The sequence below is a fragment of the Podarcis muralis genome, chromosome 1 (genome assembly GCF_964188315.1).
Source record: "Podarcis muralis chromosome 1, rPodMur119.hap1.1, whole genome shotgun sequence".
In the NCBI taxonomy this organism is placed as follows: domain Eukaryota; kingdom Metazoa; phylum Chordata; class Lepidosauria; order Squamata; family Lacertidae; genus Podarcis; species Podarcis muralis.
Genome location: NC_135655.1, coordinates 1,924,132 through 1,948,841, shown reverse-complemented (window position 1 = coordinate 1,948,841; position 24,710 = coordinate 1,924,132). Strand labels below are relative to the sequence as shown.

At 46.6% G+C, this 24,710-nt stretch overlaps 1 protein-coding gene and 1 non-coding gene across 2 annotated transcripts; both read right to left on the bottom strand.

Annotated features, from left to right (window-relative positions):
- Positions 1–21: 21 nt before the first annotated feature.
- PRPF39 (pre-mRNA processing factor 39) lies at positions 22–24,710 on the bottom strand. The gene is made up of 14 exons (XM_028716888.2): positions 24,554–24,710; positions 19,469–19,836; positions 18,277–18,402; positions 17,497–17,615; positions 15,183–15,350; positions 14,147–14,312; positions 12,410–12,517; positions 7,994–8,158; positions 7,545–7,671; positions 5,635–5,903; positions 4,419–4,603; positions 4,009–4,083; positions 961–1,081; positions 22–734 (listed from the first exon to the last, which is right to left on the bottom strand). The coding sequence occupies exons 2-14, from the start codon at positions 19,796–19,798 to the stop codon at positions 678–680; spliced, it is 2,016 nt and encodes a 671-aa protein (XP_028572721.1). The 5' UTR covers positions 19,799–19,836; positions 24,554–24,710; the 3' UTR covers positions 22–677.
- On the bottom strand, positions 5,492–5,565 carry LOC114585646 (small nucleolar RNA SNORD127). Its single transcript, XR_003703940.1, has one exon. It is a non-coding gene; the product is annotated as a small nucleolar RNA SNORD127 (small nucleolar RNA).

Here is a 24,710-nt window from a genome sequence, read left to right as displayed (position 1 = left end):
AAAACAGAAACGAGAAGTAGCTCAATTTGCACAATTTTATTAAAAAAAGGACATTTTAAACAAACCTTTCTAAACTTATACATGAAAATTCAATACAAAACCCACCCCAAACACAGCATGGTTCTAGCAACACACTTCATTTGTCACTTCTTTAAATCCAAAAGATGCCCTTCCACATTATGTATTCCCACCCACCCATATATATATATATATATATATATATATATATATTTTAAAAATCTCTCTTTTTTTGGATGCTGCAACTGTAAACTCAAAGCCAAAACAGACCTGGATGAGGGTGTAGATTTGAAACTTATTCAGGGGACAGGAAACTCACATAGAGCACCATTTCCCGGAGTGGCGCGAACCTGTTCTAGCCGCCTTCAGATCATTGCCGAGAGCCGACTTTCGCCAGCATTCAACAGATGTTATTGCAATTTCTTGGAATTTTTTGTAACAGGAAAGCCAAAATCCTGATAAACTATGTATACAGCAAGATACCAATTAATACAAGAATTTTGTCACAAGAACCCTGTGGACATCAGTTCACCGCACATGCAGAAAACACAAAAGGATTGTGTGACTGTCTGTTCACATCCCCATTTATATATATATATATATATATATAAAACCAAAAACACTTTCACACCCCGTTTCTGCTCAAATTGTTCTTCTGCTCAGGTGGAAGAGGTCTGATAGTACTGTCCGTAATTCCATGCATTTGGGTAGTTGTACTAGAGGAGGAAGCAAAAGGGGGAGGTGGGTTAGCAAACTTTTTGCGCCTTCCACACTTGCGCAAAACTCTGCCAAGGGCCAAGAGCTAAACGGCTCCACCGCTGCAATATTGCAGGTGCAGAGGCCCTTGGCATTTTCAAAGCCTGAATCCCTGTCATGGCAGAGTTTGGCAGGGGTTGCGTGGCAAAATGGAGCCCGAAAACTTCCCCCGTATCCGCTGCTCACCTGGTACCAAGCGTTGTAGTTGTAGGCAGCCTGGTTGGCTTGCATGTCTCCGTCCGCCATCTGCCCAGATGCCAGAGCTGCCTCGTCACCCTGCGCTCGCTTCTCGTCTGGCTCTTCGCAGCTGCAAGGTGCAAGAAATGCGCTGCTGTTATTCGACAGAGCAGAGGGCCCAGAGATGGAGAAGTCACCAGCTAGCTAGCAAGTCCTCAACTCGCTGGGTCTGCTTTGCCTCGAATCTTAACACCACTGTCTGATATCCCAGCATGGTAAGGAGCTGGCGGAAAAGGGGGCTTCTGGCACCCCCAACTCCCTTTCTGTCACCTCCCCACCCTCTGGGGAATGACAAACGGTGGCCCACTTTGTAAGGGCAGGACAACTCAGCTGTCTTGGGGGGGGGGGAGGACAAAACATCTCTGTTCCCCTGACCCCCACTTCAGGAAGGGATCCAGGCCCCTCCCTTTGAGATACTGCACTTGCCTCTCTGCTCTGAAATATTTCCTTTATTTAACATAATTTATATAGCACTTGATGGTAAGAAAACCTCTAAGCTGTTTACAAAAGCATTATATCTCATTCCTCAGTTCTAAAAGGACTGCCTTTTCCAAAATAAATAATAATAATAATAGCAGCAATAATTTATTATTTATACCCCACCCATCTGGCTGGGTCTCCCCTGCATCTAAGCCCTCCTCAACAGTCCCCACCACAAACCTTTTGAAATTAGGCAGGAGGTGATCGGTGAGGGGGACTTTCTGGCTGCAACACCCAACATGTGGCATACCCTCAACCCCAGCAAGACTCACCTGGCACCAAATCTGGTGTCTTTCCAATGCCAGGCAAATACAGTGGTGCCTCGCAAGACGAAATTAATCCGTTCTGCGAGTCTCTTCGGTTTTTTCTTCGTCTTGTGAAGCACGGCTATTAGCGGCTTAGCGGCTATTAACGGCTTAGCAGCTATTAACGGCTTAGTGGCTATTAGCGGCTTAGCGGCTTTAAGAAAAAGGAAACAAACTCGCAAGACGTTCGTCTTGCGAAGCAAGCCCATAGGGAAATTCGTCTTGCGGAACGACTCAAAAAACGGAAAACCCTTTCATCTAGCGAGTTTGTCGTCTTGCGAGGCACCACTGTACCTTTTTATTTGCTCAGGCCTTCAAGCTATTGATTATCTCCTTTTATTGTTCGGAGTTTTTTTTCTGATTCTGATCAGCTAATTATATTAATTTATGTGGGGGTGTTTTTTTTGGGGGGGGGAGATGTCTTTCTACTGTCGTGTGCTACCTTGCGAGTTTTTTAAACAAAGACTTGACATCCCAATAACTAAATGTCATTTGCCAGAAGCATAGAAACCCTGCTACACATTTGACAAGGCATTCAAGCCTTGGGCGCTATTCAATCCCATCAACCCGGGAAGGGGGGCCGTTAAACTTAAAGCCACCTGCTCCTCATCCATCTTCAGCACAAGAAGCAGCCAGTCGCCTGGCCACCCCTTAATATGAAGAACAGCCTTGGAAGTCTCCTAAGTTTGAAGAACCTGAGCTGCTGCTTGAATGCTGCCTCCTTTGCTTCTAATGCTTCATGGGAAAAGAGTAAAAAGCTCTCGAGTGCTTGCATTTAAACATGAGGGGGCACTGTCATACAGTGGTTTCGCTCCTTCCTCCTGGGCCGTGTCCAGAAAGTGGTGGTGGGGGATGAGTGTTCAGACCCCTGGGCTCTCACTTGTGGGGTGCCTCAGGGTTCTGTCCTCTCCCCCATGCTTTTCAACATCTACATGCAGCCGCTGGGAGAGATCATCAGGAGGTTTGGGCTGGGTGTTCGTCAGTATGCTGATGACACCCAGCTCTACTTCTCTTTCAAATCAGAACCAGTGACGGCGGTGAAGGTCCTGTGTGAGTGTCTGGAGGCAGTTGGACGATGGATGGGGGCTAACAGATTGCGGTACAATCCTGACAAGACAGAAGTACTGTTTTTGGGGGACAGGGGGCGGGCTGGTGTGGAGGACTCCCTGGTCCTGAATGGGGCAACTGTGCCCCTAAAGGACCAGGTGCGCAGCCTGGGTGTCATTTTGGACTCACAGCTGTCCATGGAGGCACAGGTCAATTCTGTATCCAGGGCAGCTGTTTATCAGCTCCATCTGGTACGCAGGCTAAGACCCTATCTGCCCGTGGACTGTCTTGCCAGAGTGGTGCATGCTCTGGTTATCTCCTGCTTGGACTACTGCAATGCGCTCTACGTGGGGCTACCTTTGAAGGTGACCTGGAAACTACAACTAATCCAGAACGCGGCAGCTAGACTGGTGACTGGGAGCGGCCGCCGAGACCATATAACACCGGTCTTGAAAGACCTACATTGGCTCCCAGTACGTTTCCGAGCACAATTCAAAGTGTTGGTGCTGACCTTTAAAGCCCTAAACGGCCTCGGTCCAGTATATCTGAAGGAGCGTCTCCACCTCCATTGTTCAACCCAGACACTGAGGTCCAGCTCCGAGAGCCTCCTGGCGGATCCCTCATTGCGAGAAGCAAAGCTACAGGGAAGCAGGCAGAGGGCTTTCTCGGCAATGGCGCCCGCCCTGTGGAATGCCCTCCCATCAGATGTCAAAGCGATAAACAACTACCTGACATTCAGAAGACATCTTAAGGCAGCCCTGTTTAGGGAAGTTTTTAATGTGTGACATTTTAGTGTATTTTTGGTCTCTGTGGAAGCCACCTAGAGTGGCTGGGGAAACCCAGCCAGATGGGCGGGGTACAAATAAATATAATAATAAGAAGAAGGAGGAGGAGGAGGAGGCACATTTTCATAAGTGGCGCATCAGATCATTCTCGACTGCCCACCTCCATGCAGAGGCAGTTTTTTCAGAAAAACTCTTTAGCATATCTGGGAACAGAGCTTCCACTCTGGTCTGTCTGTCTGTGTCTCTCCCCCCCCCCCCAAGGAAGCATGGTCATATTGGGTGAACCAAAATGCATAGTTTGGAGTAGGGCAGCCCAGACAGACTTTTGCAGCTAAGCCTTAACACCCTCACTGCTCTCTGCTAAAGAAGACAGTTCATACCCATTTTCTGCTTTCCTTTTCAAAGACTCTTGCTCCTTCAGAAGGGATTGGTGCTCTTCATAGGCATCCATAAGCCTGCAAGGAAGGGGAGCGAAAAAGAGGCTGCAGGTTAGGCCTTTCTGCTCGTCAGTGCAGGATGCAGAAACATTTCCATTCTGAAAGTTTGTGAACTGGATCACATTAGTCTAAATCCTCTACTGAAGTTGGCATCAGTGAAGAGAGAACCCCACATACTCCCAGGGCCAGAATTTCTGCAACCTTTAGCAGGAAGAACAGTTTTCTACAAAGAATGGCCTCTCATCAACCCTCCTGAACTTTTCTGCAGCGTACATGCCATTAATAGGCATTAAAATGGGCTCAGATGCTGTCCAGTTCCCCTAAGGCTGGGTTAAGCACATGTAAAACCTCACTTGTTCACATCCAGACCAAAATCTTCAAGGAATTCCACCTTTCGCTGAGAAAATATAATCCTCATTTTTATAGCCAACGTGCCACTGATTGCTTTGTCAAAACATGCAATGATGTTCTCTTCATTTTGTTTCAGGTCTCCATTGTACTCTATTTCCAGCAAGTTGAGATACAGTTTGGGGTTATCCTAGGCAAAATAAATTAAACACAGAAACATTCAGGTGGCAATATTCAAGAGTAGTACACAAATTATTACAACCGCAATGACGAGGTAGTTAAATATACTGAAATTACGGGAGAGAATGTCTGAATGGTATGTCAGCGGTGGAGCCTCTGCTTGGGTGCAGGGGGAGCAAGCTGCGCATGCAAGACCTCTTCCTCTCAGAACTACCTCTTTCAGAAATGTTTTCATGCCGGGACTAATTTGCAACTACACTTCCAAAAATTAGATGGCTCAATTTAGCCATGCACAAGATCCTCTAAGTAGGCAGACGCACAGCAAACCAAGAATCCCATGAGCACCAGTCATCTCTGCATTCTCCTCAGGGATTCACGGTATCATCAAGGTGCATCTTAGACCACCAGAATTATCCCTCCACCTCCTGGCCCAATCAAGGCACAAAAGTCTTGCAGGAGGTTAGCGAGGGGCTGGTACCTTCCTGAGGAGGAAAAACTTTTGCTTGCCTAGAGACATGCACTGGATCTCAATGCCTTGAAAAAATGAAATTTTAGTGAGTGCACCTCTATGTGTTTATTATGGAATCTAACATAAATATGCATATTTGTAATGCACAGAACTTTGGAGTGCCCCCTGCCGCCGCCGCCGCCTTAAGCCAGTACTGAGAAGGGTCTTCTGCCACGAGGTATGGGGCTCCTTTCCCATTTTAATGTCTCTATTGATTCTTCTGGAAATGCATCTACATCTATGGTCCAGGAACTGGGGAAAGGGAGAGCGCCTGCACCCCTGGCCACATTACAGCCCCAGGATCTGGCACCCCAGACACTGCCATGCCAAGCTAGCTCTGCTCTGGTGGGAAGCCTGGAGTTTGGGGCGGGGTGTGTAGGGAAGGGAGCCTGGCAACATCAGTTTAGAGGGACTGGTGTCTCCAAGTTGCATTGCAGAGTCAAGAGTCGTCATCACTGTTGCCAGGCACGGGAGCCCCTTGGCAGAGGTGGCAAGGAAGGGGTCCAGTTGACCCTCCTCCGAGAGCTGCCTACCCTGTCTCTGTCGATGGCGTCCAGAATCACTTTCCTGGCTTTGGGGAGGTTCTTCTGGATTTTGAAAAGGTGCCGAGCGAGCTTGACCGCGAAGAAGGAGGCTTCGTAGCTGGACTTGGCGTTCTTCACAGCTTCCTGGAGCAGGTGCTCAGCCTCCTCCATGTTCCCATGCCTCCGCTCCAAGCTCACTCTCCGCAGGCGGATCATGGCCAGGCCTGAAACGTTCTCCTCAAAGGTCTTCAGAATTCTTCGGGCTTCATTGATATTCCCTAAAAGCAAGGGGAAAGGTGTGGGTATGGAATGGCACCTAGCCAACAGCCCCTTGGGGTCCTCCTGCACAACTCCCTGTCAGGTACCCAAAGATCAGTTTTGGCTTTACCCTCCCCACTTCACTCTAGCTGAGTTAAGTTTCAGGTGGGCATGAAAGGGAGGTGGGGGCTTCAAGCACCAGACTTTGTTCAGGTCACTTGATTCCCGCCTTCCTGAGAAGTAGGAAGCAACAACCCACTACAATGGTACCTCGGGTTAAGTACTTAATTCGTTCTGGAGGTCCGTTCTTAACCTGAAACTGTTCTTAACCTGAAGCACCACTTTAGCTAATGGGGCCTCCCGCTGCACCTGTGCCGCCACCACATGATTTCTGTTCTTATCCTGAAGCAAAGTTCTTAATCCAGGGTACTATTTCTGGGTTAGCGGAGTCTGTAACCTGAAGCATATGTAACCTGAAGCGCATGTAACCCATATGTATGAATATCTCCTTCACACCAAACAGAGAAACTGGAACAAACTAAGAGAATCAATGCACAGGTGTTCATAAATCAGCCCTTATGTTGTCCAGCAGCACACACAGCGCCCTCCTCGTCTCCTTTGTGGTGCAGTTTCAAGGCGGGAATTGTGGAAGTCGCTTCCAAGCACAGGAGACATTCCTCCGCCTCTTGCCAAGCCCTCTGGCACTCTCGTGGAGAGGAGCAGGGTGTGCTCTCATATGTGCGGAGGTTGAGAGTAGATAGATAAAAACAGGAGTCTCCCTGCAAGGAGGGCTGATTACAGTCGTCATGGGTGGCAAGTGTCTGTGTATGCACACACCCAGCAGATTCCATGCACAGATTCTGCAATGTCCTGGAAAAGATCCTCAACTTCAAATAGAAGATACAAACACTTAAATACACCCTGATCTACATTTTACTACCAGCTACTAGAGTCACAAACTTTGCTAAATTTTACCATCTGCATAATCTATTCTTCCAACCAGGCTCTGCAACCAATTCAGAGAAGCAGCAACGTTAGCACAGACAGCAAGGTGAGGTTAGAGGAAAATGGCAAGTGTTCCTATTTTGCAGGCATGTAATCCCCATGGGGATACTGGAAAGAGACCCTAAAAAGTGCTGCTACTAGGAGTCAACAGTGTTACAGCAGGGATATGGCATTAAGCACCTCCTTGAATCCTCTGTACAGCACTGGTCTTTCAGTCAGGTCTGATCGCTGAGATGCCAATCACGGTCCTAAGCAGAAGACCTGAACCTTCAAGATGTGCTCTACTATCAATGTTTATAGGGCCTCATCCACTTCTCCAGAATTTGCAGTGGCTGTTTCATCCACGGATGAGCAACCTTCCCTGGGTTGCCAAATGATCAAAATACTGGGATATGGAGATGCGTATCTCCAGATGGTCTACGACCATTTACATTTACTCTTTTCCTGTGGCAAGGATAAAAAGTGCATGTATCCTCATTTGCTTTTATTCTTGTTATGGAGTTGCTTCTTCATGGAGTGGCTTACAAGGCGGCATTTAAGTTTGTAGAGAAAATGACTGACTGAGCGGTGAGCCTCCAAGAGCCTGCCGTTCTGTTTGGCTGAAGGATGCTCCTGCTACCCGTTCCTTCCTCTAGGAGACCCGGCTCCTCACTCACCTTGCTGTTCTTCAAAGGCTGCCCAGAGCAAGTGCACCATCGGCTTCTTTGAGAGGTGTATCGTGCAGGCCCGGCTGTAGACGTGCCTCACTCCTTCGATGCTGTGGTTCTCCATATACTTGGCATACTGCATTTGAAGACAGAGCAGAGACTGAACAATTCACAGCTTACTCTGGGCTGCTAAATACTTGAGAGAACTATAAAATTCTTGTGTTTAAACCCATTCAGCACCTTTATTGAACCATTAGACTAGTTTCTGTAAGGAGGGACGAAGAGAGGCAACGAAGTTGGCATATGCAGCTGTCAAATCTGGTTGCAAGCAGACCATCTCCTAATGCAACAGATATAGTTATACATGAACAACATTCAAACAAGAGTACAGAAGGTTAGTCACTGATCATCAATGTTTGCAAAGGCAGAGAGCTGTGCGTGGGAGACACGCCCCGTACCTTGATCCAAAACTCCTCATAGAGGGCACAGGAGATCACACAGCGCTCAAAGAGGACCACCACTCGCTCATGAGTCCCGTTCTCAATCTCAAAGTCCAAGTACTCCTTCCAGTTCTTCAGCTGAGTTTTCTCCAGAGGTTTAACGTGAAAATAAGGTCGTTTTATCTGCAATGGAGGAGAACCAAGGGAACGGAAAGTAAACCAGTTTTACAGTGGCGACAAAACAACTTTCATCTGCCACTTAATCCCGCCAAGCACATGAGAAACTGGAACCTGCTGCTATCTAAGCGAAGGCCTGCTCAGAATCAACACATCCATATACAAGTGAATGCGGAGGAGAGAGGTGGTTCCACAAGTGGTGGACAGACCTCGGAATAATACTGTTGCTCCTTCCACACATTAATTTATACATGGATTAATGTGTGATCAGCCCTATACCCCCTGAAGTGTAGTTTCAAGAACAGCTGACCAAGCTAGCAAGTTCCCTATACAGAAAGACCTAACAAAGCTCAGGCACAGAACTCTTGGGTCCAATAAGAATGCACAGCTCTCAGCCTTGCTCTGTTTCAATTCAATAAGTGGCTGCATTCCTTAAGAACACAGAAGAGTCATCATGTATCAAAGGTGGCCAAACAGATGTCTTCATTCCAAGTAGGATGCAATGGCAACATCCCTCTTTCCATTGCTGCTTGTTGCCAAACCTGGGCCTCCTCTACGGTTCTCTTAGAGAGTATAATCTGCTCATTGTGCCCCATGTGCATCCTTTACACTTCGGCTGATTCTCATTTGCCATTTCGTTGCTCATTCACTGACTTTGGAGAAATCTTTCTGGCGCTCTTTGCAATCCACTTTGGTTTTCAGCCTTAACTCCCCAACCCTGCACACCCTCAAGCCATTAAGGAACCCAACTTCTTACCTCCCTGCACTGTAAGAATTGCCCATTGATTGGTACCCTTTTGCCTCCTACTCTTGAATCATCACCAATCCAAAAGGGCCTGTCTTCTTATCTCATGGCCACCAGGAGGGGGGCTTTGCCCAAAAGTCCTCCCCAATTACCAAAATACAACCTTTGCTCAGATTTGGGCCAAAGCATTCTTCTTCTCTAAGCACCCTCTGTGTTCTAAAGGAGAACTCCTAAACCACTCCAACTTGTAAATGTTCTGTACTGCTAGGAAGTTGCTCCCTTCAGGCTGCACTTATGGACTTCCTGGAGATGTCTAGCTGGCCACCACTGGAAAAAAGAATGCTGGACTAGATGCCCCTGCCTTAGAGGAGAGCACCGCTGGGTGAGACGGCAGAAACAGGATCATGGGACTTTAAAAAAATCAACCGCTCAGACACTAAGTTAGAAGGGTAAAGCAAGGAGAACGTGGGTATCTAGAGATCTATCCCACTTTATAATTTTTTGCTTCTTTAATGGCCACACCTAAAAAACCACTTGACTCTGAAATCTTGAGACGCTATTAAGCCAATTAAGAGTATCCAACAGAGATCGGATCTCATCTCTCCTACACCCCACGTTCTTTGGAGCCTATGGACAAGCAAACACCCTGAGCAGAAGCAGCATCAAAGGAGACAACAGAAGCAGCTGTGTTGGTAAGAAGTCCCACATGTCTCATTACATTTATAAAAATGCTGCAATTTCATTAAAAATGTAAGTATCAGAGCATTACAAAACTACAAAAAACAAAAATATCAGATCACTGACTAGCAGAAATTATTTTTTTCTTTAACTGTCCAGATTAGGTGGGGGCATAGTAAAGTTTTCAATGAACATTTCAGAATTAATACAAAAACCACTGGCTGAATCTCTGCTGGAAGAGCATTCCTCAAGACTGGGCCAATAATACTGGAGCCTGCTCCAACTTGGGGGATAATCAGCAGCGACACTAAACATCATCTTGGTGATTGAGTTGAGATATAAGGATTCAGGTGCCCTGGACCCAAGTTGTTCAAGGCTTTGTAAATTACTACAAGGGCCTTGAACACGGCTTGGCAGCAGATGGGCAGCCAGTGCAGATCTTTTCACAACAGTGAAATTGGTCTTTTTGCACTCTGTTTTGCACTTTCTGGGACGCGGGTGGCACTGTGGGTTAAACCACAGAGCCTAGGACTTGCCAATCAGAAAGTTGGCGGTTCGAATCCCTGCAACGGGGTGAGCTCCCGTTGCTCGGTCCCTGCTTCTGCCAACCTAGCAGTTCAAAAGCACGTCAGCGTGCAGGTAGATAAATAGGTACCGCTCCGGCGGGAAGGTAAACGGCATTTCCATGCGCTGCTCTGGTTCGCCAGAAGTGGCTTAATCCTGCTGGCCACATGACCCGGAAGCTGTACGCCGGCTCCCTCAGCCAATAAAGCGAGATGAGCACCACAACCCCAGAGTCGGCCACGACTGGACCTAATGGTCAGGGGTCCCTTTACCTTTTCTTGCACTTTCTAGAAAAGCAGCCCACACATTTTAAATTAAATGAGCAATCAGTGAAGTGTAGCGCAGACTCCAAAAATGCATTGTGTTGAACCTCAAAATAGGGGACCCCAGTTGCAAACCCTGCTCAGCCATGATGGTGCATACAAGTGCCATTAAAAAACTGAAACCACGAGACTACAGAGGCCATGCTGGCTGGGGCTGATACAAGCCAGAGATCAACAACATCTCCACCCCTGCCTTAGTCTAACTTGCTAGGAGAGGCTGCCTGTCCTGTCCTGAACGCCATTGGGGAAGGGTAGGATTAGAAAGCTTAACTGAACATCTGGAACCGCAATTCAAGATGCAAGAAGACTCTGTGCTAACACAGCAATCCCTCTGGATTTTTATTTTTTAAATGTATTAAGGATGAAAAAGGTATACTATACAGGTACATCCCTCTGCCATTTGGATTCAAGAGAAAGCTTGAACTTTGGCCCATGAAATGTGTATCTAATATTCAAAATACTCCCAGTCGAATGCAAAGCTGTTAATTAAAGTCTGCTGACCGCAGCAGAAGCTGAGTGGAATACAAAGGGATGTGGAGCCACACCCGAGTTACTCAGGATTATCTTCATCTACAGAGTATGAATTTGCTTTAGGACCTGCCCAAGTTGGGTGGCCTTGACGGATTGCAACACATCCCATTTCACTCACCTCTTCCTCCAAGGTGGAGCTCCAAAAGTCGCCACCACAGACAAGTTCTAGGCAGAATGTTATGATAACCTTAACTCCGCTTGGAGTCATCTTAAGGGTAGGAAGCCCTTTGCCAAGGCAGGCGGCTAGTGCTGGCCTGGGCTCCTGGTGGCTAACCCTCCAGGCAGGGAGTCACTACATTCTGCTGCTTTCAAGTCAGGGCTCCTGCCTAGCAATACTGATGACCCACCACACCCAGCAGTCAAGAGGTTGTGCATTTACTCAAAACAGCACTTTGCAGTTATTTGTCATAGGAGGAGACAGTTCGTTTTCTCTTTATGCAAACTAAGCCAACTGGAGATCAGATGAGAACACTGTTACAGGCCCTTACAGTGAAGAAATAATCTTGGGCCAATGTAAAGCTCCTGAACTTGGCACCTTTGATATTTCAGACGGTTTAAACTGCTAAATGAAATGCCTCCAACAATAAATACTACACATCACACACATATAGCAATCCTGAGGGCAAGAAAGCAAAGGATGCACATGAAATTCCTAATGCAAGCAAGAGATAAGGCTGCAATCTCAAGTTTGGCGGGCATGCGCTATCTGAGGGATAAAACAACTCTTCTTTCATCACTGAGGGGGCCTGCCTACAAGCAGCAGACAGGGAAACAGGGAAAGTTCCCGTAAGGCAACCACAAAAAATGCTGATGCAATGGCGCCTCTGTGTAGAATTGTCGCTCTGGGTAAGTAATACCTCTGGCTCAGAGATCTGCACCAATTCAGTCTGCTACAGGTTCAGGTTCAGGTTCAAGGTGTAACCTTTATCTAGGCAGCTTGAGATCAGTTTACCTGCAAGACCACTTTGCCTTATATATGCCCACTTGACTGCTTCCATCTGCAGAACTAGCACCGTTAACAGGCGCCATGTAATACGTAAGAAGTCAATCTCTGAGTGTGGCAGCACCTACACTTAGGAACTCCCTGCCTATGGACATCAGGCAGGCACCTTCACTGTACTCTTTTTGGTGCTTGCTAAAAACATTTTTGTTTAGGCAAGCCATTATTTCACTGTACAAATGACTTGGGAAACGTAAGAAGAACTGTAGGACTGACGCTTAGCAAGTCTTGTGGATGAAGTCTGTGGAACCAGGTGGTGGCTCAAAAGGTAAGTTTGTGCGCTTCAACTACAAGCTGCTTTGGACATGACCCACAAATGCCAGAAGCAGCTTCTCCATGGAAGTCCAAAGCGGCTGCTGCTGCTGCTGCCTCCTCCTCCACTGAATTTCAAAAGCATGTTATGCAAAGGAACTTACCCCTTCCTCAAAGGTCCACCTTTTGCTGACTTCATGCTCATTGTGATTGAACATTTCTTGATGAATCTCAATGATTCTGTGTCGCATGTTTTCTATTTCAGTGATTAGCTAAACAAATACAGAAAGGAAAGGGTTTGACAAAATCCAGACACAGACACACTTTTATGAGACAGTGAGCTTCAGAATTTTCCTTCTGAAGCACACACAGTGCTCAAGAGGGGATCCAGAAAATCTGCCCGGCTGGGACTTTGAAATGTGATGTCCTCGGACTATATTGCCAGCACATCACCTGGGATCTGCAGAATCCAATTCTTATGGACAAACCTCTGGTCTGACCACAGCCAAGGAGAACAACAAGTACCTAACTCAAGGGTAGAATTCAAGTTTTCCAAATTCAAGGTACCACATTCGTTATGTCCACCTAAAGCAACAGGAGAAGACCTCTGGTTGAGAATCTTGGGAGAGTTCTTGCCAGTCAGATTTGGTAATACTGAGCTAGATGGATCATTGGTCTATAGGTCTGGCAGCTGCTTATATATCCTTCTTTCTTCGAAACACCCACAACAAAGGGGTCGGGAGCACCCTGCACGGCACTTCTGCTGCTCGCTGTGCTTCATAGGCCCTGCCACAGATACACGGAGTGAGCTTTCCTTATCCCCATCTTTTGAAAGAAGGAACTCTAGCATTTCCAAATTTTGGTGAAGGGAACTGCTAACAGGATTCAGCATTTCTGCTGCCTGAGGTGCTGCTTCCTGTGACAGGTAGTCAGCCTTCCCCTTAACTTTGAAGCTGCAGAGCTGAGCTGGAATCGTCCCAACAGCTGCAGTGTAATCCATCCACCTCCTCAGCTGGGACTAAGGCAGGGCTTTATCTATTTTTTAAAGTATTTATGATCTGCATTTTTCATAAAAGTATATAAAGGTTGTATACAACATGAGAAGGTACAGTAAAATTGGCAAAAGCTTCCATAAGACAACACGTCTTGTAGCTGAGGAAAGGCAGGAAGGAGGGGTATGGATATTGCTACCTTAAGACATTTTGAGAGAAATGAAGAAGTGACCAAGCCAGAAAAAAGGGGGGAAATGGGGAAGGGGGTTTGCTGTTGACAACCAATCTGCCTCAACAGCAATGCTGGCCAAAAACTGGTAGACCCTGCCTGTAAACTACTTGCATAAATACAGTGGCACCTCGGGTTAAGTACTTAATTCGTTCCGGAGGTCCGTTCTTAACCTGAAGCACCACTTTAGCTAATGGGGGCTCCAGCTGCCGCCGCACCGCCGGAGCACGATTTCTGTTCTCCTCCTGAAGCAAAGTTCTTAACCCGAGGTATTATTTCTGGGTTAGCGGAGTCTGTAACCTGTAGCGTATGTAACCTGAAGCGTATGTAACCCGAGGTACCACTGTAAATGCTAAAGGTCAGATCTTGCATCAGTTCAGGCTCTACTCTAACCAGAGTCAAGAAGAAAGGCTTCAGAAGCACACGTGCTAAAACTAGGACAGGAATATGGAGAGGGACAAGGCAGGGAATAACTTTAAAGGCAGAAAGCAAAGGACGGCAGCTGGCAAATGCGGAAACATGACACCAGATGCAGACACGCCCGGCTTCTGAATGTGCTTTCAAAGAGCTCTACTCAGCAAAAGATCCAGGCGTTTTATGAGTAGCTGAATAAATTAGGCCTATGCAAAACTGCTGTTATTAACCCCGAGAAAAAAACAGGGCACGCTATACACAGTTACCTTAGCAGGGTCAGTTATATCTTCAGTTCCAGATGGGAGGTCATCTCCAGGGGGGGCATCTTCCCCATTATGGCTATTGGAAGAAGCGAGTTCTCTGCGCAGTTGGATAAACTGTTCAGTAGTAAGAAGGTCCCGGGGCAGGTTATTCTGGACATGCTCTTTGAACCTACAGTCGAGAGAGAGAATGAGAATGAATTTGTGGACTGTTCTAAGATGAAACTGGACAGCTCTTTGCCACAACAAAACTGCTCTAGGAAGAACCCAGGCAGCAAGTGTTGCATTTGTTACTTTTTAATAAGCAAGCAGCTGGCCTTGCTTTCCAGAAACGCCTTTTCTCATTTCATCTGGTTGCCCTTGACCGTTGCAGCTCTTCTTTATAATCACATATTACAAAAAAAAAACCCCACTAACATAAGATGTTAAGTTGCTTGTTAGGAGCTTATTCATCTTCCAAAAGGAAGCCCTGAAGCTCAGCTGCATTACCACAAATAACTCAGAAAGCCACCCCTACTGCTCTATTTCACACTTGCAGTTAGTCAGAAATTCAGGAATTTAACCCCTGGGAAACATTTAAGAAATTGACATCCAGTTTGTGCCCATCAACCAGCTCACAGACAACACAACGACACAGCAAACGTCTGTGCCCAAGGAGAAGATTTGTCACCCTATCAGGAATTACCAGGGCTTTCCATAGCTGAACTGCTCTTAGAGATGCCAAGCTGTTTCTCTGGGACAGATAAAATTATGCTACCTAGCAGAGAATACATGCCTGGCAGAACATTTATAAGTGCTCATCATCATAATGAATGCCATGTATAAAGTGCTGAAAATTATTAGATGCTCCACTACACATGACATTTTCACAGTTACATTGCTCAGGTGTAACGTTGTCTCAATTTCCTCCTTTAGAATACAACCAGAACACACATGCAACTAACAATGCATTTGTTTAAAACAATTTCAAGGCCTTTCAGTGTTGCAATAATAGGACATTACAGAAACCAAAACACTAACTCAACCTTCGCAACCTCCTTACCTTTGGAAATGATGGCTGTAAAGCTGGGTGGGGATCCCAAGAATGCGGTCAAAGACGGCAGTCACTGCTCTCAGGTTAGCCTGTTCATTTTCCCAGTTTATATACATTTCCCAGAGTTTGTCAGAGCGGAAATCTGTCCCTGCAGCTAAGACTGCGTGTTCGTAGGTCCTGGGAGGTAAGACAATTTATGTCATCATGGAAATACTTCATTAGTCCTGAGCACAGATCCTGCTCAGGTGGCTAGAGTTTCTCCCACTCACTAAAAAATAAAACGTGGCAAAATCATGCACTCATTGGCTGCTTAATATATAATGGATAGCACCCAAAGTTCTCTGTCTTATGAATAATTGTGAATCGCCCTGTGGTCTTCAGATGAAGGATGGTATGAAAATTAATTAAAGGGATAAATGGAAGCTGCTTTATGCCAAATCCGCCTCCTGGTCCATCTAGCCCAGCACTGTTCACAATAATTGGCTATGGCTCTCCAGGGTTTCAGAGAGCTGTTCCCAGCCCTGCTTGGAGATGGCATTGGAGACTGGACCCAGGACACTAAACCAAACCTTTCAGGCTCCGAACTGGAAGAGGGGAAAGCAAAGGGGGAAACTGGGCTTGCTCACATTTTGCAAAACCATAGTTTATCTGAAAACAGTCATCATCAGCCTTTTAAATCTGACTGTACTGATAGAATTTGATACTGTTCATTTCTTAGGCCATTTGGGCTCAGATGTCATTCTGCAATATTCTATACCCCCAGTTCCTGAACTGATGCAAAATATCAAAAGCCCTTTCCTTCCATCAGTGACAATGTAAAAATTTTAAGATCCGAAGAGAAACCAGTGTAAAATTTAACAAAAGCTCCCTCACTCTTTCAAAACAATACCCTTTCTTCAACACCCTCAAAAAGACCGCTAGACTAAGGATGTGGTGACATGAAAGTTTATTTCAATTTGACTGAACTGTCCAGTTGACAAACTGGCTTTAACACCAACTAGTGAAAAATGTGAACACAGAACACATCTCATTAACCAAATTGGGAGAAGGTATTAAAAGCCGACTTCCACACCCTCTTGTTGAAAAGAATGAAATTTGTGATGACACAGAAAACGATCAGGGTTATCACCATGCAATGCCAGAAAATATTCCGTGTGAACCATTTTTTAAAATTTACAAACCATGCCTACAACGCGTTTTAATCATTGTTGGCCCCTCCCTCAATTTAAGGCAGGGATGGGGAACCTCTGCCCTGCAGACTCCATCTGGCCAGTGAGGATTCCACGCTGGCTGCAGATGGAAGGGCTTCTCTTCTGCCCCAGCCAGCACAGAAATGCAGCAAATGGCAGGCATCCAGATTATTAACCAGTATTTCTTTCGTGGAATCGCAGACTTGGAAGGGCCCCAGGGGAGGTGGGTCATCTAGTCCAACCACCTGCAATGCAGATCTACTCCAGATCAGGACTTTGGCATGGGGAACAACAAGGCTTTAATCCTTTCCCCACTCCCTTGGGTTGCAGCCCCAAACAGGTCCCCGTATCAGTAGTTTGCATGCGGGGCGGAGTGGGCGACAGCTTCCCTTTCATTCCAATGGGAATACCCCCCTGCTCAGGGTTCCAAACTACAGGAGTCAGGGTGGGGAGGGCTACCCCCCAGCAGCAGGGGACAAAGGGGTAAAGCTTCCACTCCTAATGCCTGGAGTGTCCTGATGCAGGCAATTTGCATTGGGGGGGGGAGTCTTCCCCCTCAAGGCAAGGTAGAGACAATATGAATGAATGGGATGTGGCATGTGGGCAAGAAATTACTACTACTATTATTTTATTTGCTTGTTTGTTTGTATACCGCCCTTTATCCCTAGATCTCAGGGCAGTTCACAGCATACAAATGCAAGATGAAAACACAAAATGCATAATCAAAACAATAACCCAAACGTGTGAATTAATGAGCATGGGGTGCTTCCAGGCATACAAGGCATATGACCCACAGAAGAATGTGTCCCTTAAGGAAGTTTCTCCACCCCAATTGCTGTTAACTCAAAGACATTGCAAGCTGAGAGCTGCGGGCTGAGCAGAGGTCTACATCCAGGTCTCCCAAGACCAGTTCAGACGAGTCCTTTTGGCAAAAAAAAACAGTTTCAATTTCACACCCCAGTGGTCTACTCCAGGAGCCTGGATAGCAGAAGCCGTGTGCCTGCCCTCTGTTCAACAGGGATTCCACTCAGATGGAAAACGAGAAGGCTGTTTTTCACATGACCGAGCACAGCTCTAAGCAAAACTCCACCCCACAGGGTGTTTCTATTGGATTGTTTTTGCAAACAACTTACCCCCTAATGGTCCCAACAGTTTCAGGGTCACTGGGATCCAGCGTCTCTTTGAGGAAGTTTATGTAATGGATCCAGAGATCAACACTAAGAGGTATTGCCTGGAGTCCCCTTCGATATACCTACAAAGAGAACACCAAAAGGCTATTTTTCGAATCCTTACTTAGGTGGCAAGAGAGAGGCAACACTGTGTTATCCGGTGAACCTTAAGAAATACTAATGTACTGGAATTTTGTTTAAATAATCTACCATTACCATTGGGTGGAGGTTGGCTAGAACATGGCAATGCTCTGATCTCCACGTGCGGAGTCTTGATCTTCAAAGCGCAGCAGTCCCTGCATCTGACCAGGCTGTGTGGGCAGGCTTTGGGGTACAGACCATAGGGCACAGACCCTTTAGAGCACCAATGACAGCGTCTGACCAAAAATGCAATAAGATGTAGCAATGGTGACCAGCAAAACCAACCACAGTGTTCGAATTTTGCGAAATAATAATAAATGTATAACGTAAGTGACAGAAAAGCCCTGCCCTACTTGTTAAGCTGCAGTGTAATGCAGACGCTTGCACTGCAAAGCTTGACAAACTGTAGTAGAGGTTTAACGCACCTGCCAACAAAGAGAGAAGATATTAGCTCCGAGTGCCACAAGGAGGGACAAGCGCAAACAGAAAGCCCTGCACGAAGAGTGGAAGGTACTGGCAGCCAAAGAGTTACTCTCTGTGGTTTGGTTGGCGTTTGGCTCACAGGACCCAAAGAGCAACAGCTGAAACCCACAGCCTACATACCTCGTCCGACTGCTTCATGTTGCTGTGCCGCTTCTCAAGGTCTGCATATTTTTTCCAATAGCCGTAGCAATAGGGGTAGTGTGCAAAAAAGCTGTCGAAGGCTTTTCTGGCAGCTAGTAAATGGTTCTGGGGGGGAAACACACAGCTCAGTTTCAGAGGCCTTAAGGCTTTGCATAGGTCATTCCACACATTATCAGGAGGAAGTTCTGTCAAAAGCGAGGCCTCCCCGAATCCAGAACAAGAGCACTTCTTTTAGAAGAGCCAACCAACAGGGGCTGCTTGCCTGGACATTCTTCATCCATGCACAACAAAAGAAAAGGCCGAAGGAAAAGTAGAAGTCCTGCAGACCTTAGAAATCACAACCTCCTCTGGATTTCACAACCATCTTATAAAGAAATAACCAAGAATCTTTCTAGTATTTAATCAATGAGCAGAATCCGTAGAACAACGGCACAAAGACAGGCATACACAATCACTACCCCTCAACTCTGGAATGCTCTTCCAAAACATGCTCAAAATCCTGGCCAGCAATGGGAAACCTACATTTTTATGAAAGCTTTCAACAGGTGAAAACCACCAAAATGAAAGGGATACCTCTCACAAAGTTAGCCTTTGGGATTAAAAAAAAAACCAAAACCTTTCAAGAAGTACTTTAGTTAGTCTGCAAATTTAGGATTTACCCCAAGTGCTACCTGCATTAAAGAACCAGAACTATTCTTTCAAAGGGCTGGACCATATGAATTATGTAGATTTGTAGAACAAAACTGTTATTCAACGATCCAAAGAAAAACTAAGTTTAAGAACTGCTGTCCAAGAATTTACAGTCTGCTGCAAATAGTCTTCTAATATGTCTAATTTAGAGCAGCCTAGGCATGCAGAGAGACCTTCCCAGTTGTTGGGAGAGCAACTGTCTCTATTATTTGAACTTTCTCTCTCCGCTGTGAAAACCCCCAAAACACAAGTATCTCCCTGACAATGTTGCAAGACCTTTGAACCAGCTGATGACGACCAGTTATTTGTATCAGATGCTTTCATATATCCTGTACTTTAAATTCTTGTTTATTTCACTGCATGCTAGGAACGCTTTGGGGGTTATGGCAACGCTTCAAATATCGAAATCAGCGCTGACGTACTGGAGCACTGCCCATTTGAAAGAGGCCATCGGAGAGAAAGAGACAAACCACTTGCTTACCTCTTGTTCTACATACTGCAGGAGATAGACCCAGCCCGTGAAATCTTGTGGGTTAGTTTCAACCACCTTCCAGAATTTTTCAAACTCAGGAGGGAATGAAGGCTCAGGGTCACCGGTCTTTGCAGCTTCATTGTCTGCCATTTCACTGTCCTGGGTAGTTTCTTCCAGAGTGTCGTCGCCGGGAGAGTTGTCAGGGGACTGCTCCATCTCCGTCACACTCATGATCTCCGTGCTGAAGTCAGCTGGTTGCTCACTCTTGGCATCAGTGTCCTTGCCCATGCTCTCGCTTTTCAAGTTACTGTTGTCGTCCTTATGATCTGAACTCTGCATAGCGACAAGACACTCCTCTTGTTCTGTTAGAAAATAACCTGTGGAAGTGGAAAATCATCGTCGTCATCATCATCATCTGCTGGGGATAAGATTCCTAAAACAAGGGCAGCTGACACTATACATTTTCACCAGCCCAGATAGAGGGGAATAAAAATGTTGAAGAACCAAGGGTGAATGAATGAATGAATGAATGAATGAATGAGACTTGCACCAAAACACCCTGAGCATCAGTGGCTGGACTGGGATACAATCCTAGATATCAGAGTTAAAACTGATTTACAGTTCTGCACCTTGGTTCTCCTAGTCAATGGGTTTGTCAAGTATTGAGTGAGAAGCAAACAGTTTTCAGACTCTGGCATCAGAAGAAAGGAAGCCCGAAGGCAAGGCAGAAGTTGAGGACCCAAACCAAATTACTGGCTAAAGACAATTAATTTAAGAACTGTCCCAAATTTGTAAACAGTGGGTGATATTACTCAGTGCAGACCCACTGACATTAAGGAACATGACTAGGGTAGGTTCATTAATTTCAATGGGCCTTCTTGGAGTAAAACATTTGGTTGAATACCACCTGCTGTACCTGCACTTCTCAGATAAATCTGAAGGTGAGGGCAGGTGGGGGAGGCGGAGAGCAGTAAGAGATTGACAAGCAAGCATACACATATAAGCATCCAAAGACAAAGAGAACTAACCAAAATCTGTGCACTCAATCCTGATAGAAACAAAGCAGCAGTTCTTAGCAAAGCAGCTCTAAAAAAGTTTGGTGCTCATACCTTAAATCCCAACTCTCCTAGTTTAGCAGTAAAAAACAAACAAACCTGGAAAATGCCAGTGCAGCCCAAACCTTAGCCTACATAACTTACTAGAAAGTAAATTTATTTGAATTGTTTCATATCCTGAAGAAATACCTAAAATTACTGATAGCTATATGGAAGTCTTCTGTATTATTAAATGCTGTTAATGATAAAATACTGTGACAGAGCTGTACTATCATCCGAGCTCTTGGCTAGCCTAGCTATCCTTCATTCCAACAGCTGGGACTTTATCAGCCACATGGCCTTTCTTTCATACACACACCCATCAAAGATAAGTGGCAGCCCTCCAAATGAAGGTTAACGCTTTTGTTGGGAAACTTGCAGCCTTTCTGCTGTGCTAACTACGACAGACAGCGGCATGGCAATTCAGTTCCCTCTCTGAATGTAATGTTCCAATTACAGTGGTGCCTCGCAAGACAAAATTAATCCGTTCCGCGAGTCTCTTCGTCTTGCGGTTTTTTCGTCTTGTGAAGCACGGCTATTAGCGGCTATTAACGGAAATCAGACCTGAGTGCTCACTGGAAGGACAGATCGTGAAGTTGAGGCTCCAATACTTTGGCCACCTCATGAGAAGAAAAGACTCCCTGGAAAAGACCCTGATGTTGGGAAAGATGGAGGGCACAAGGAGAAGGGGACGACAGAGGATGAGATGGTTGGATAGTGTTATCGAAGCTACAAACATGAGCCTGACCAAACTGCGGGAGGCGGTGGAAGACAGGAGTGCCTGGCGTGCTTTGGTCCGTGGGGTCACGAAGAGTCGGACACGACTAAACAACAACGGCTTAGCGGCTTTAAGAAAAAGGAAACAAACTCGCAAGACGTTTCGTCTTGCGAAGCAAGCCCATAGGGAAATTCGTGTTGCGGAACGACTCAAAAAACGGAAAACCCTTTTGTCTAGCGAGTTTTTCGTCTTGCGAGGCATTCGTCTTGCAGGGCACCACTGTAACTGGTTGAGACACTCTGAAATAATCCTATTAATACTAACAACAAAACACAGACCACTAGCTGTAGAGGAGCCAGAAAATCCAACTCAAGCCCCACAAGATAAATAGAATCATAGATTCACAGAACTGTAGAGTTGGAAGGGACCCTGAGGTCATCTTGTCCAACTTGTGAAATGCAGGGATTTCAGCTAAAGCATCCCTGACAGATGGCCATCCAAACCTCTGCGGAAACAAGTCCACCACCTTCCAAGGGAGACCATTCCACTGTCAAACAGCTCTTACTACCAGAAACTTATTCCTGATGTTTCTGACTAGCCCCTTAGGGATTCATCTTTCCTCCCACTCACAGTTTCTGGATTTCCTGCAAACCAAAGCCCACATCCACACACCCTGGAACAGCTTGCCCCAGCTGTTACTTTCCCCATAAATCCTTCAAAGCACACAACAATCACATTCCCTGCTCTGGAAGACCAGCCAAAAAGAGTGAGCTCCCACCAACCCCTGAACACAAGTAAGTAGCAACAGGCACAAATGCTTCTAGCCAGCCCATCTCCCACACTTCCTTTGCAAGGCAGCCCAGATGCTCTCAGAACTCTCACCTCAGAAAAGGGTTCCAAGAGCTGTGCGCTGGAATGCCAAACAGGCAGAGAGGCCCTCCCTATTCCCTGCACGGTCAAAGAACCTGCAACCATCTAAACCCCAAATCTTCAAAACCACAATGGCATTTTAAAGCAAAATGGGGCGCCTACCTTGGCAAAGTGGCTTCCCCAGCGTGCAATTAGACTAGTTGCAAAAACCCCATCCCATCCCTGAGAGTCATGCGTCACCACCTCTGTGATAATCCCAAACTTTGGAAGACCAAAGGCCTTGCCCACATAATTTAATCAAACTAGGAGAAATGAGCGTCAGGCCTTGATGTGGGTATTCTCCCGTACTGCTTTATGAGCAAGACGGTAACAATTAACAACCTGTAATCAAGGCTGATGATGATCATCAATCACAACACTTCTATAACCGAGACAGTAAAAATCAGTTCCCAGCATCTCTACATGAGAAATGTAGCTTAAGTAATTAATACTTTCAGAATAAAAGGAAAAGCAATTATATAATTACAGATTTTTTTTCCAGGGGTTGGACAGTGATGAAGAAAATTAAAGTTTCAACCACAACACAAATTTGGGTGTGCTCTTAGATGTAACCCTAAGTCGGCAGGCCCAGCTTTCTGCAGTGGCCAGGACTGCATTTGCACACTTGTGCCTGTTCTAGCACACAACTTTTGCACATTTAACCTGTGCACATTCAGCTTTATGCGCTTAGCAAAATAATTGTTAAAACTGAAAAACTGGGTAGAAAGGGGGTGGGTGTCCAGGGGAAAAAAAGCTCTGGCAACCCCACCTGACATTGCACCCAACATGATTTTAGCTTTAGGCACACTTCCCAGAATGTAACCCCTTGTAAATTGCGGGCTTACTGTTTTTAGGACCCACCCTACTTTTGTAAATGTAATTTGTTTTTAATGTTTTTAATGTTGTATTTTAGTGTAATGGTGTGACACACCTTAGGCCCTTAGGGTGAGAGTATGTAAAATTAAAAATGTCCAATACGACTCTCAAAACAAAGAGCATAAAACGTCCACACACTTAAACCCACCTATAAAAAACAAAGAATAGCAGCAATAAGCCTCAGCCCTAAATAAACAACACTAACTGCAGCCAATGACCAGAAAGTCTTATTGAAATAAGCAAAGCCTCACATGCCTTCCCAAAAAACAATTAAGGAGGTGAATCTTCACACACGCCCACGTGGCTTATTCCAAAGCAGGAGAAAGACTATCAAAATACCCAGCTACCAAAACATCTTGGGATTTCAGTAATCGATTAAAACTTGCAATGTGGGGCAGAACATTTTCCAGCACTTTATTTTTCTATGTTCTACAGTGGTACCTCGGGTTAAGTACTTAATTCGTTCCGGAGGTCTGTTCTTAACCTGAAGCACCACTTTAGCTAATGGGGCCTCCTGCTGCTGCCACACCACTGGAGCACAAATTCTGTTCTCATCCTGAAGCAGAGTTCTTAACCCGAGGTACTATTTCTGGGTTAGTGGAGTCTGTACTGTAACCTGAAGCATCTGTAACCTGAAGCATCTGTAACCTGAAGCGTCTGTAACCTGAAGTGTCTGTAACCCAAGGTACCACTGTATTTTCTATTTCGTTGAGTACAACAGTAACGACGAAAACGTGCCAAGTTCAAAGGCAGAAGACTTAGACTGCTCCAAAGTTTACTAAATACATGCGAAACAAAAACAAGCTGGAACCAAATGATTCTCTACCTTTTCAATGCCAACTGAACTTTCCCTCCCAGAAAGGCCTTGGGAGAGAGATCAGGAGAGAGACACGCAGAACCTACGACCACACGGCACGAAGATCAGCTGATCGGCCTAGCGCTGCTCTCTGGAGACCTGTTTCCAACTTCTCCCCCCCCCCGCCCCATGGTGGGGCTGGGACCCTCCTTCGCCCCCCACCCCACCGCCCGAAGCGCATCGCCCAGGGGGATAAGAGGCAGGGAGGGCCAGGACCTGGGTTCGAATCCCGGGGGGCGACAGTCGCTGAGCCTATCCCGCCTCGCAGGATCGATGTGGGTGTTTAAATGGGGTTTTTTTTTGGGGGGGGGACACAGTTTCGGCCACCAGGAGGAGGAGGAAGGCCGTAAAGGCCCCCCAGGCCTCGCTCCAGGTCCCCCGGTCTCTCCTCCGGACCCCCCCATGGAAATCCCTCAGGGGGCGTCCGCCTCTCTCCCCCCCCCCCGAGGCAGGCGCGTCACGTGGTCCATGGGGCGGGGCTCACCTGCCTCTCTCCCCCCCCCCCATTTCCTGAGGGAGCAGTGGCGCCCCTCCCCCCCCCGCCGCGCGAGGCGGGAACGGGAAGGAAGGCGGCGCCTCCCCCCTCAGGAGACCCAGCGGGGCCCCCTCCGCCGCCGCTTCCCCTCAGCGGCCTTTCCCACCTGGCCCAGCGCGCTCTCTGCCATGGGGCCCGCTCGCCGCCGCCTCCTCCGCCTCTTCTAGGCCGCCCGGCTGAGGGACTGGCTGAGAAGGCCGCACTGCGCAGGCGCCACGGGCCTCCGGCCTCGCTCCGAGCTGACCTGCGGCCCTGTCGGCGGG